The 13,977-nt window shown below is 43.5% G+C and overlaps 1 protein-coding gene and 1 long non-coding RNA gene across 3 annotated transcripts in view; one reads left to right on the top strand and one right to left on the bottom strand.

Annotated features, from left to right (window-relative positions):
- LOC140908936 (uncharacterized) overlaps positions 1–1,462 on the bottom strand; it is a 34,069-nt gene extending 32,607 nt beyond the window's left edge. For both annotated transcript variants that reach the window (XR_012158022.1, XR_012158021.1), the window contains exon 1: positions 820–1,462. This is a non-coding gene — a long non-coding RNA (uncharacterized lncRNA). The remainder of the gene's footprint in view (positions 1–819) is intronic.
- Positions 1,463–1,809: 347 nt separating this feature from the next.
- CDK19 (cyclin dependent kinase 19) overlaps positions 1,810–13,977 on the top strand; it is a 220,455-nt gene continuing 208,287 nt past the window's right edge. Inside the window, 2 exon segments of the mRNA XM_073337045.1 lie at positions 1,810–1,971; positions 1,974–2,225. Of these exon segments, the coding sequence (XP_073193146.1) occupies positions 1,810–1,971; positions 1,974–2,225 (414 nt within the window).

Below are 13,977 nucleotides of genomic sequence, written 5' to 3'. Positions count from 1 at the left end.
CTGCGCTGTTGCTGGCAGTGGCATTGCCTTCCTAGCTGGGCAGCCGGAGAGCATCAGCTGCTGCCCAGGAGTCCAGCTTGGAAGGCAGTGCCAGTGCCAGGAGCAGTGCAAAAGTAAGGATGGCCTGGTACGGTATTGCGACTGTTACTTCTGTGCTGCTGCCTTCAGAGCTGGGTCCCCTGCCAGCGGCTACCACTCTCCAGCCACCCAGCTTTCAAGGCAGTTCAGAAGTAAGGGTGGCAATACCACGATCCTCCTCCAATAACCTTGCAATCCCCTACCTTTTGGGTCAGGACCCCCAGTTTAAGTAATGCTTGTCTCCCCTGTGGAATCTTTATTTTATAGGGTAAAAGCACACAGAAGACCAGATTCCATGGTCTGTGATGCATTTTTTACAGCTGTAAATTTGGTAGGGCCCTAGGTATAACTATGCTCGCATAGCCCTGTAATGTAGATGCAACCTGTAACAACAGATTTGTTGTAGGAACATCACGTGCCTGAATGACACTGGTTATTTCGCAAAAAGAAAAGGAGGACTTATGGCACCTTAGAGACTAACAAATTTATTTGAGCATAAGCTTTCGTGAGCTACAGCTCACTTCTGAAAACTGGTTATTTTGACAGACCTCATTTTCTGTCAACATAGCTGTGCCTACAGTGGGGTTTTTGTCAGCATAGCTATGGATATCAGTGGTGTAGTTTTTTTGCACCTCTAACTGAAGTAGCTATTCCAACCCAACTTAAATGTACACCAAGGATGTAACCCTTCTCTTGATAATCATGCTTAAGACGGATTTAAGACTAGATGATTCCTCTTACAGAGTAGTAGCCTCTTGGGGATGTTGTCAGGTCGATGGTGAGTCAGGAGTGCACATGGTGTCTCACTCCCACCGCCATGGGCTGGCCGGCCATATAGGTTCACCTCTGTGAAGCGAGTTCTGGGCAAACCTTTGGTTTTGCAACACTTCCTTAAGCCATGGTTCTGCCCTAGTGCAATGTCAGCGTGCAATGCAGGATTTAGTGGACACCTTCAGATCTCTTGTCCTCTTGGTCTGGTCGGGAAGGAAACTAAAGCGTTACCCAGCCGGGCCTCTTCTGCCCGCACTTTATTGGGGGCCGAGGGTGACAGACCCGCCCCGCTCTGCTGCAAAGGGGGTGTGGGGGGGGGCGGGGGCTACACAGGGAGGGGCAGCTCTCTCCGCCTCTGACCCCTCGGGGGAAGGACAGATGGACCCCCCAGCTCCATCCCCTCCGCAACCGCTCGGAGCCGTCACCTGCCCCGTCCAGGCAACACCACCCTGCGAGGCACGAGGCCGGGCCGAGGGCAGCCGCGCAACACAGAAGGCAGCTCCCGCTCCGCGCTGCCACGGCCCCGGCCGCTCTGTCCACAGCAGCTCCGCCCCAGCAGCGCGTGCCAGGGCCCCTGACTGACGAGCAGGGCAGCCATTCCCGCCTATGCCCGTGGCCCAAGGAGCGAATGGGTGGGGTTAGCCTGGGCCAATCGGGAAGAAAGGTGAGGGGGAAGGCGGGGCCACCGCTTGAGTGGCAGCTCACGAGATAAACAAGTTCCAGGCAGCACCTGAGTCCTTCCCATTCCCCCCGCCCCCCCCCCCCAGCCGAAGGGCTGAGGCGGCAGCTGCGGCGCAGGCATGGAGCACGGTCTCCCTACGAACCCCCACCTCATGCAGCCGCTGCTCCCCCTCAGCCGGGCAAAGTGAAGAGTCAGCAACTTCCCAGCGCCTGCTGAAACGCTCAACAGCCCAGGGAGACCAGAGCGCAGGCGCTGACAGGGACAGGGTGTTAAGGGACATGCTGGGAAATGTAGTTCGCCCACCGCCGCCTGCCGCCAGGGGCCCTCGGACCCCTGCCGCCAGCTGTACTACCAGTCCCAGAATGCTCCGCGCGACGCTGCGAGCCGCCCCAGTTGAAGCGGGTGGCGGCGGAGGGGAGCAAAAAAAAAAAAAAAAAAACCCACACAACAACAAAAAACAAAAAAAAAAACACACCGCAACCCAAAACAAGGAAATGGTGCAGGGAGGGGGTTCCCGGCGCTGGGGGCGCTGATCCCGCCGCGCCCCCCTCCCCCATGGGTGAGCCATGGATTACGAGTTCAAATCCAAGCTGGCGGCCGAGCGCGAGCGGGTGGAGGATCTGTTCGAGTACGAGGGCTGCAAAGTGGGGAGAGGCACCTATGGGCACGTCTACAAAGCGCGGCGCAAGGACGGGTAAGAGGGGAGGCGGCGCTGGCACGGAACGGGGGCTCCTGGCTCGGTCCCCCGGCTCTCCTGGGGCGGCGGGGAGCCGGGGGCGGCCGCGGTGCCGTGAGTCCCTGGGTGTGCTCCCCCCCCGCCCGCCGGCTCCCGGGGCACCATCTCGACCCCGCAGCTTCGCGCCGTGGGGTGGGCGCGGGGGAGGCTGCGGTTGTCGGTGGCCCCTGGGGGCAGGGGCTGGCGGTGACAGCGGGGCTGGGCGGGGCTGGCTGCCGCGCCCCCCGCCAGTGGGAATTCCCAGAAATCCCCGCCTGCCCCACATATACAGGGGAGCGCGGCTTGCGGGGAATCGGTAGTTGTGCGGCGAGTCCGGGTGCGAAGGGGGAGCTGGCGGGGGGTGGGTGGGTGTGTGGACGTGGACGACATAGGACAAGGGGCGTGTGAAGGTGGGGTTGGCTTTGGGGGGGACAGTGGGAGGGAGAGAGCCAGGGTGTAGAGGTGGGGGGCAGTGGGAGGGAGGGGACAATTCTGGGGTGAAGATGGGGGTTGGTTGTGGGAGGGGGACAGCCCTGGGGTGAAAGTGGGGAGTGTGTGTGTGTGTGTTGGTGGGTGAGCAGTATCAGGGAGATTGGGGAGAGCCCTTGTGCATGTGTGTGGGGGGTGGTAGGAGGGGGGTGTGGGGGAGTCAGGGTGTCCTGATTGGGGTAAGGGCTTGAGGATGACCTGTGGTAGCCTTGGTAGTAAAGTATGTGTGTGTGTCTCAGTGTCCCTTTCTCCCTGCAAAAGATGGGCACCAGCAATTTTCTGCCCCATGCTCCACCCAGTAACTTTACTGTTTCACTTGAAGTCATGAGGGATGGTGAGGCAAAGGGAAAAATAGGCTAAATAACCTAACTCTTGAAAAAGTTTTGTAAACGTTGTATTAAAGTAGAAAATCCAGCTTTCAAAAAACGTATTTACAAAACATGACTTTGTGTGGAGGTGGTGGTGAGATGCAGGTGCAACTCCACTGATTGGTACATCCGGGCTTCATATAGCTCATAAATGTGCTAATTAAGCACTTATGTTCAGGGCCCCAAGCAGGCCCTGAGTGTTTTAGCAAAAAAAAAAAAAAAAAAAAAAAAAAAAAGACAAAGCTAACAAACAACCCCGTTCCACACAAATAAACCAAATTAAAGAGTATTCTGGGTATATTCATGCTAGCCAGTGTGTTCTGTATGGGCTGAGTGGAGGTCTCTGTCAAGTGTTGCGTCAAATATCTTATTTTGTTTTTGAATAAATATTTTCATCCCCAACCTCAGAATTGTTAAGGATATGAAATTTATTAGTTGCTCAGTAATGTGGTGGTGGTAAGTGTCCCTTATCCATTTTGTGATACATTTAATAGCACAGTCTAGTACAAATTGAGTGAAGTGGTGCTAAAAAGTTAGGTTTTCTTGTTGTCCTAGTGAGGTAATTCAGTATGTCTACTAAATGTGTGAGGTTTTTAAATATGGAAAATCCCCTAGGGGTATTGTGTGCTACCTGAACACAGAAGGTGCCAATGCTTCATCAAAATTATTTTTAAAATCCAAAAGAATGACCTGCTGTGAATGCTTCTACTTTTCCAATCACTACTGTGTAGAACTGTGCTGTAGTTTCTAATAAGTCTGGTAATTGTTAGATGTTAGCCCTGGCTGGGATGATTTAGTTGGGGATTGGTACTGCTTTGAGCAGGGGGGTTGGACTAGATGACCTCTTGAGGTCCCTTGCAACCTTGATATTCTATGATCCATACTACCTGATAGCTAGGCCGAGAATGAGATGTGCTGCTCTCCTTCCTATTATGCTGCACGGGTGGGATTGTAGTGCCCTAGCTAGCTGTTACTATTCCTTGCTCATCTCATTTCATTGTATTGCAATTCTGTGATTAAAACTTAGCTGTATCTAAGGTTTTAAAAAATCAAATGTTGATGAACACTTCAGACAGCATGAATATTTGCTGGAGAATATAATTCTAAACACCTCATTCAAATCACTCAGACCTATAGGAACATAGGATAGTGTTCAGTGTTTTGTTTTTTTTTTAAACAAAACTATTTTGTGTGTGTGTGTGTGTGTATAAGGGTGTATTTACAGAGCTGCTCTGTACACATTCAGTTTTTAAAGACACTTGTAAGTTCTTATCTTTCCACGGATGACTAATTCTATGTAGACTTCCATCAGTATAGTCAAGTGGAGTTTTGGAAAAGCAACAGGATGTTAAAAATACAAACTGATTATCATTTAAATTCCATTATCACTTTACAAAGGAATGACTGTGAACACAAAGTGGTTAGAGTTCTGTCCAGTGCAGTGCTGTGGAGGGCAATCTGTATTGGGTTCAGTTTTAACACATTCCTCTGTGATCTCCTGGTACAGGTAAATAGCTTGTTAGAGTAATCTAAATTTGCAAGTTTCAGAGTAACAGCCGTGTTAGTCTGTATTCGCAAAAAGAAAAGGAGTACTTGTGGCACCTTAGAGACTAACCAATTTATTTGAGCATAAGCTTTCATGAGCTACAGATCACAGTATGGATCCAATGAAGTGAGCTGTAGCTCACGAAAGCTTATGCTCAAATAAATTGGTTAGTCTCTAAGGTGCCACAAGTACTCCTTTTCTTTTTGCTAAATTTGCAAGACACATTAAGGCTACGTCTACACTAGAGAGCTTACAGTGGCACCAATGCAGCTGCACCACTGTAAGACCTCTCGTGTAGCGCTTTGTGCCGTTAGGAGAAAGTTCTTCTGTGAACATAATGAAACCACCTCCAACGAGCAGCGGTAGCTGTATCGGTGGAAGAAGCTCTCCCACTGACATAGAGCTGTGCACACTGCCACTTACAGCAGAGAAACTCGTGTCACGTGGGGTGGTGTTGGTGTTTTGTTCACACCCCTGAGTGGAGCGACATAAGTTTTGCCAACATAAGTGGTAGGGTAGACGTGGTCTAAGTTAGTAGGGTATAATGCTGAGGCTAGACTAATAGTTGAGAGACTGAGGACTGGCCCAAGTCCACGACTGGGAGTCAGAAAATCTGATTCCAGCTCCAAAGCTGACTGCTGTAGCCTTCAGCATAAAGTCTAGTTAATTTCAAAAAGAGAATTAAAAGGAGTTCCAGTTACTACAGGTGACCCTGAGCTCCCCTGATAATTTTGGTGATTTTACAATTACATTTTCCTTTTTTATGGCTCTTCTCACCCTTGTTACTGCGTGAAAAATCTTTGGAAACAATAAGAAATAATAGTTTAACTGACTATACTCACAGTGCTGTCAAACACATCAGGTAAACTGAAAAAATCTTTGTTATAATAATCCTTTGAGTTACTTGTAAGAGTTGGTTCCCCCCCAAGTATAATTTTTCTGTCTTAAACTTAAAAGTTGTTTGTGCACTTTCAGTTTTTCCATTTGTAAAATGGGGATATTGCTCGTATACTTTAAATGGGTGTTGGAAAGATTATAAGGGACTTGTACCTAGAGTCATTAAAATGTTAGAAATATTGGCAGGAAATAAAATGAGACTGAACTTCAAACAATGGTAGCTAATACATCTGTGTGAGAAATGATCCAAAAACTACACTGGACACGAGAAAGAGGAACTGGAAAGAGATGATGATGAAAAGGACTTAAAGGTGATAGTGGACAGTAATATGTTGCCAAAAATGCCAATCAGGGTGGATAAAAATCAATGATTTAAAAAAATAATAAAAAAATCGGATTTTTTTTGATAAAATGCTTTTTGAGGGAAAAAATCTATCTAAAGATAGTTTTAATTAAAATACATTATAGCTCAAAGATATCTCATAATGGAATAGGGATTATAAATTCTAATTCTATAGTATGAGACAATATAGTCATGTAATGTTTAAGAAAAGTTTTGTAAATGAGTTCCAATAGTTCATGGATTAGGGACCCAATCTTATAGAGTTCCAGGGGCTTCTGTATAGATTATTTAGGTTATTCTTTCTATCTACCCAACAGGATTCAGTGCTCAGTCTAGAAGATACCATCAGAGATGCTTAGTTTTGCAGTTCTCAAACTGTGGATTTGTGTCTCTAGAGATAACATGCTTGTTAACAGCAAAAATGTTTTAAATAAATAAATAAATGATATATCGAGGTGAGAAATAAACCTCAACCCAATTGTCCCTCTTTAATTTTGTGTACACAGAGTCAATCCCTTACCTCTCTCTCAAAGTGCAAAGTTTCAAAAAGTACAATGAATAGAAGATTGTTGGGGGCGGAATAGATCTGAACAAGGAGAAGAAGTCTGGAGATAAATGTGAGAAGGGAGTGACGGGCATTAGAAACAAAAGTGAAACTGAGCAGCATATTCCTGTAGTCTTGAAGTCTTTCTGAGTGTAGCCTTCATTGCTTTGAGATCTACCATACCATTCTCTCACTAGAAGGGAAAACCTGTAATGGCAGCAGGCTGTAAAAGAGACCTGATTTGGGAATAAGAACCATTCAAGAAATATATGTTTGCTGATGATGTTTTAAAGAAAGTCACACCAGTGAACTGAAGTCACTTAACCACTTGGATTCAGAGACTGTTGAAGTGATCATCTCACTTTTAACAGCAGTAGCTTCTTCTACTGGTATAGAAAGAATATTTTCTTCCTTTGGACTAATTCATTCCAAATTGAGAAATCGTTTGGGACCTGAAAAAGCAGGAAAGCTTGTTTTTCTTTTCCAGATTATGAACAAACAGGAAAATGAAGGTGAAGACGACTGAGTTAGCTGCAAAGCCAACATTTTAAGTTTCTCATGTTGACCTGGCGGACAGTCAATTTAATTTTTTATAAATATTTCATTTAACTATTTTAGTTAAAAACAATTTTAATAAAAACAAAGCTGATTTAAAAAAAAACTGTATTAACTAAAATTCAAAAATTCATATGCTTGTTTTGTTAAAATATATGTTTGCTGTTGAAGGAAAAAAAAATCCAGAATACATAATGTTGTTTTAGTTAAACACAACAATTTAAATGTCTGTCTGGTGATTTCTCCTCCTAATACAGCATGGCAAGAATATCCTCCAAATATTAATGATTAACCTGTTGAACTTGAGATAGTTCACCTCCCAATGACTTCATAAATATCTGCTTCAATTAGCTTTGGTAAATGAAACAACCAAACAATCATTCATTTTCTGATAGAGCTGTAAAACTAATCTGAAAAGTTTTTAAAATAAATCACTTGAAAAATGTATAGTGTGTACCTTCTAAAAATGAAACCTACATCTATCTCTGAGTTGTGAAGAATATGTATTAAGGTTATAATAACCAACAAGAATGCACTTTTATGTAGAAATCCATGATTAAATTGAATCTTCCTGACTAGTGATTTAAATTATGATTTAAATCAAATTCACCCGGATGCCAATATCACTTCTGGGCTGCATATCCAGAAGCTTCACTTTGTGGAGTATGGAGGTGATCGTTGACCCTTTCTGTATGGTACTAGTCAGAGAGTCCACAACAGGAATTTGTTGTACAGTTTTAAGGTACCGCAGTACTAGAGATGTTGTCAGATGATCAAAAGTAATTTGAAGAGCAGCCAAAATGACTAAGGGACTGGAGTGACTGATTTATGGACAAAACTAACTAAAATATCTTCATAGAGAGAATGTACTCACTGCAACTAGATGTAGAGTCCTCTTGTCTGGCTACAGAAGGAGGAGTTTTCTTAAGGAATTGTGAGGAGAGGGAAGGGGAACTCCCCTTTGCACCATCCACTTTGTTCAGTGAAGTGGCAGGTCCAGGTGTGGGGAAATCCTAGCCTTACATCCTAGCCTTGGGTGGGGTGGGATTTATATCCTGTGCACTGCAGTAGCAACATGTTCTATCTCAGACCAGCAACAGTTGGCCCATGCCCATACTCATTATAGAAGAAAGATGGTTCAAGGGTAAACAGGAGTTGGAACAGATTTTTTTGGGTGGCATCCCCTGAGGAAGTTGGGGGAAAGGGGCTTGGGACTCCTAATGTCTGGTTGTGAGAATTCCCAGGGTACAATCTGTACTGTTGAACAGCAGTGTTCCCTCAGTTCTCCAACCTGGGGTGCCTTTTACACAGCTTTGCTGAGACAGCGATCGCTCATGGCCTGATCTCACTGTCGCTTCAGCTTGCAAATTACTCCCAGCTATACCGCCAGGGTGCTACAGCCAGCCACCCTTGAATTACACTGCAAAGGAATACCAGCAAATTTGCCGACCCAGACTTCCCTCAGAAATGTGTGTCATATACTGCTCAGCCCTCTCCTGGACAATAGAAGCTCCTATAAAGTCTATCATTTTTTTAATAGAAAATGATATGCATAAATCCTGTTATGTTCAATGGAGTTTCCCAAACACTTCAGTGCAAGCACACTGGTTTAGATAAAACAATGAAACAAGTTTATTAACTATAAGAAGATAGATTTTAACTGATTACAAGTAAAGAGGCATAAAAGTCAGAATTGGTTACAAAGAAATAAAAGGTAGAACTCAACTAACGCCTAACCTAACAAGCTAAGTGAATTCAAAGCAAAAATCTCTCACTACAGTAATTCCTCGCTTAAAGTTGTAGTTATGTTCCTGAAAAATGCGACTTTAAGTGAAACGATGTTAAGCGAATCCAATTTCTCCATAAGAATTAATGTAAATGGGGGTGGGGGATGTTTGGGTTTCAGGGAAATTTTTTTCACCAGACAAAACTATATACACACACCCACACACACACACACAGAGTATAAATTTTAAACAAACAATTTAATACTGTACACAGCTATGATGATTGTGAAGCTTGGTTGAGGTGGTGAAGTCAAAGGGTGAGATATTTCCCAGGGAATGCCTTACTGCTAAATGATGAACTAGCTTTTGGCTGAGCCCTCAAGGGTTAACTCGTTGTTAATGTAGCCTCACACTCTACAAGGCAGCACAAATGGAGGGAGGGGAGACAGCATGGCAGACAGAGACAGAGGCACAAACCCTGTGTGAGAGAGAGATGTGCATTGCCTCTTTATGTACACTGACCCCACTCTAAGTAAACTGTCTTTTTAAGTAGATCAGCAAGTTGAGATAGCAGCTGCTGCTGCCAGGAAGCTCCCTCCCTCCTGAGCCCTGTCATGTCCCCCCGCCCCATGGAGATGGGGTGGAGGAGCAGGGGGAGGGGAAACCCTGACATTAATCCCCTTCTCTTCCCCCCTGCCCCTGCATAGCAAGCAGGAGGCTCCCAGGAGCAGCTCCAAGGCAGAGGGCAGGAGCAGCACATGGCAGTGGGAGGAGGGACAGCTGAACTGCCAACAATTGATAGCCTGCTGGGCGGCTGTCCCACAGGGAACTTAGGGGGGCTGCTGGTCCACCCTGGTTCCAAGCCCCCACCAGCTAGCTCCAACGGGCTGCTCTTCCTGCAAGCAGTGGACAAAGCAGGTGGCTGCCAAACGACGTTATAAGGGAGCATTGCACAACTTTAAATGAGCATGTTCCCTAATTGATCAGCAACGTAACAACGAAACAACATTAATCAGGACGTCTTTAAGTGACTTACTGTACATTCGAGCAGTCTTAGTGGTGGAATTCCTTTCTTCCAGGATCCCTCCCCAGTCCAGTGATGCCTCCTTTGTCCTTTAATTGTTGTCAATGCCATGAGTAGAGATGAAGGGAGAGATGATTTGGGGCATCTGTTCCCCATTATTTATAGGAATAATCCAGTTTCCAGCCAATGGCAGCTGTGGGGGTGGCACTCAGGGTGGAGGCAGAGTGTAGAACTTCCCTGATCGCACTTGCACCTAGGAGCTCCAGGGACATGCTGGTTGCTTCCGGGAGCTGTGCAGCACCAAGGCAAGCAGGGAATCTGCCTTAGCCCCGCTGCACTAAATGGCTGTTTTAATGGCCGGGTCAGCAGTGCTGACTGGAGTTGTCAAGGTCCCTTTTCGAGTGGGTGTTCCGGTCAAAAACTGGACACCTAGCAACCCTAGACTTCTCTAAAGTCATACCACAAGTTACAGAAGAGCTGGGAATTAAGTCAGACGGCTCAATTCACCCACATACGTCCTACTCAATGGCTTGTGCTGCTTGTCTTCTGACGTGTTGAATGTGCAATGCCATGTACTTTATCATAGTAAAATTTCTTGTGTTGCTGCATGAAGTATATTATTTGACTTAGCATGGTAAGTGTAGAGCACTACTGTTGGTTTCTTAGCTTGAAGCAGAACCTGAAAATTTGTCACTATAATTTATGTAATTAAAAAGAAAAAAAACTCCATATACCCCCATAACAAGCAACACATACAAATTAAATGAATCTGTACAACTTGCTAGTTGCAAAACACACTGAAAAATCATGAAATAAGAATTATGTAGTTAGTGTTGTCATGATTGATAACTGTGAATGAAATGACATGACATAGCTGGAGATGATGAAGTGGCTCTACTTTCCAACAGGACAAAGTGAATGGTGATGGATACTTGCTGCTCTTTCCTTAAGGCTCTCATGTGCAGAGTTTTTTAGGGATGTATCATGCCTCCCCCTTCTTCAATGTCTGAGACCTCTTAAAGATGTGAGGTGCTCTGGGCTCTGCTGCCCACGCTATGCAAATACCACACCATTATATATCATTTTCCACTGCATCCAGTGCCACTACAAAGGTGGTGATGTGCTTGTAGGATTTGAAGGGGAAACCAGATGAATCTAGATGACAAGAGTAGGAGACAAGATAAGAAACAGTTAAGGGTTTTTGTCATGGGAGTAGAGAAAACTGGACTGATAGCATAAGAGGGCCAATTTTCATAACCTATTGAAGAAAAACTGGCAAGATTTAGTGATTGACTTACTGAAGAGAGAGAAGGGGGGCCCACAAGGAATGGATAAGTTACCAACCCCTTGCACAAGGAGGACAGTGGATGTTAGAGAGGGGAGAAAGAAAAGAATGTTTGGGAGGAAATATTAGTTCATTTTTGCTGTGTTAAGTTTTAAACTGGTGACAACTGAATATCAGGAAAGGTGTTTGAGAAGCAAGACTGAATGGGGGTTGTCAGGAGCTGAATAGTCTTTCCATAACCTCTCCTTTATTTCCACACTCCCCTCCTCCTTCAATTATAACTTAAACACTGAATGGGAAAATGAATCATGTAAAGAAAAAACAATTGTAAACTTTGTTTTCTACTTCCCAAAGATGTATCTTCTCTTGACCTTGCTTGCTGGCATTCAGGAATTGAAACAAAACCAGCATTTTTTAATATCTCAGGTTTCGCCTTGGATGAAACAAAGTAGTAATTAAACTGAAAAGATTGTTTCAAATAGTGATGTATTTGACTGAAAGAATGCTGAATCCACTTCAGGACAGTTGTTTTCACAAAAGAATTACCAAACAGAAGGAGGGTAGTGTGGATACCAACAGCTCCCTTGGCTCTAGGTTGACCTAAATTAAGTCAATCTAATTCTGTAGTGTAGACAAACCCTAAGCCATCCTTATAAATTTACTTCTGGTTGTATCCCTATCTCTGATAGGTTAAAAGGGTACTATTAGTGGCAATCTAATACATTTTTAAAATTTATAGTAATTTTAGGTAAGTCCCTGTCCTAACTCTTGTGGTTTTAAGATGTCATCTTATTTTTTTTTAACTTTTCTCTCATATTGGTGTGTGAAATATCCCAGGGCCGAATGGTGAAGTTGAGTATCTATAAAGTGTCGTTAAATGAAAAGTAAATAAATTGAAAACTAAAGATTTTAAAAGATTAGAGAAATAAACTTTGTGTTTCTAAAAATAGTAGGCAAAAATTTCACAAGCAAGGTCTTCACTACAGACTTGTATCAGTATAACTACATTGCTCAGGGGTGTGAAAATCCACAACCAATCAACCTTAACTCTTCCCCATAGGGAAACAATGGGAGAAAAGTTTTAATGTTTTTAAAAATCAGTTTAATCTATTATGGGACAACAAGCAGTTATATGATTGTTATATAATTTGGGATAATTGCAACATATTCTCCAGTATTTTTATCCTAAATAGTAATATATATTCTTAACCTTAACTCCATCTTAATGTAGTTTTTCATCTGGGCATTTAGGAATGAAGGTAAAAGTATTTTAAATAGTATACTGCGCATGTATAGTATCATAGTCTTTTGACAGTGCATGATAGTGATGCTTCAATTGCATACATCAATAATAATTTCTAGCTGTAGCATGCTTAGTTATCTACCTTAATATGGTCGCTCCCTTTCTCACATTCTCCCTTTTCATGCTGCTCTGACAGGTTGCATAGCCTGACAGACAAAGCAAAAATTGAGTTCTGAAAGTGGATCTACAGCTCATCATCTTGAAATACAGATACACTTTTATAAGAGATCTTAGTTCCTCAGCTTTTAAGCTGATCAACTTGCTTAATTCCAAGTACTTTGTTCTAAACTTTAACATCCAAAATACTGCCCATAAAAAGAGCAATGCAGGTGAACTTCCTAAAATAGTACCCTTTGCTTAACTTGTGCAGGCAGAGAACAAAGAGCTCAGATCAGCTTACTTGTTCTGTATGCAATAATTTGGCTTCAATAGTGAATAATCAGAATACTGCAAAGCACAATGTTGATATGATTCTAGTGTTCTGTTGTCCAGAATGCTAGTGTAATAGGCTAAAAATATTACTCTGAGTGTTGGTATTTAGAATATAGCACTTACTCTGAATGAGTAGTTCATGTAAATAGAATAGTTTTAGCTAATATTGGAGACTAATAATGGCATGTTACCGTGCATGATGACCTGCATTAATTGTGTATTAGATAGACTTTAGACCAGACTAGGGAATTATTTTTATATCTGTTCAGTCGGCTGTGCTATGCAACGCAAACTGAATATGCTTCAATCAGGGGTACTGTAACTGCATTTCAAAAGTCCTTACCATGATGATGTTGAATAAAAGCTCTTATTTTTCTAGAAGAATGAAGGAAAGTTACAGCTCTGCCTGAGTTGTTCTTGTCATCTGACACCAGGCTGCTGTCTTGGAACCAAGCTTAGGATCCTGCATGCTTCACGCCTCCTGAATCTGAGTAGCATCTGAGGCCAGACTACAAGACAGGCACACTCCTGGGGTTACAGACTCCTGCCTAGTACCCATTCTTAGGATGTGGGGCCCAGTTCTTCTAAGCCACAAGATCAGTGCCTAGTTGCTTAAGACCACAAGACCCCCAAGTCTCCCAATAGTGTAAGCCTGCCCTCCCCAGAGCATCACCCTTGTGAGTGCTCTAGTTTATGATTTAACTTATCAGGCTACTTGACAGTTAAAGCAAGGAACATGCAGACTTTGCAAAAGAATGTCTTAACTATACACACTTTCCTCATAGAAATGTACAAGAGTTAGCTCCCCTTTCCCTCTTACAGGCTTGTGGCATAGATGGTTATTTCAGCTAATAAATCATTAACCAGTCAATAGTCTTGGTTGGTAGCCTCCATTGTTCTGCTAGGGCAAGGCTATTCAGTTGTTGATAGTCCTTGATGTTCCTATTTCAGTTTCTTAGACATTGTCTATTTTCTGCCATGTGCAGAAGATTTTAATACACACAGAAGGTCATAGTCAGCAATAGGGTTCATTAACTCACATGGAATTCATAAATTTACATAAATTCCCCAAACTGTCAGTGCTAGTTTCAGTGTAAATAATGCAGTTTCTGGACTCCTTGATGCAAGAAGTCATATTAAGATCTTTTGCAATGCAATTATTTCTGATTCCACCATGTTCAGTATGCCTGAGTTGTCAGTTATTGTTCACTTTTCATA

The sequence above is a fragment of the Lepidochelys kempii genome, chromosome 3, assembly GCF_965140265.1.
Source record: "Lepidochelys kempii isolate rLepKem1 chromosome 3, rLepKem1.hap2, whole genome shotgun sequence".
NCBI lineage: Eukaryota > Metazoa > Chordata > Testudines > Cheloniidae > Lepidochelys > Lepidochelys kempii.
The sequence above is the reverse complement of the archived record's forward strand: the minus strand, read 5'-3'. Positions and strand labels throughout refer to the sequence as shown.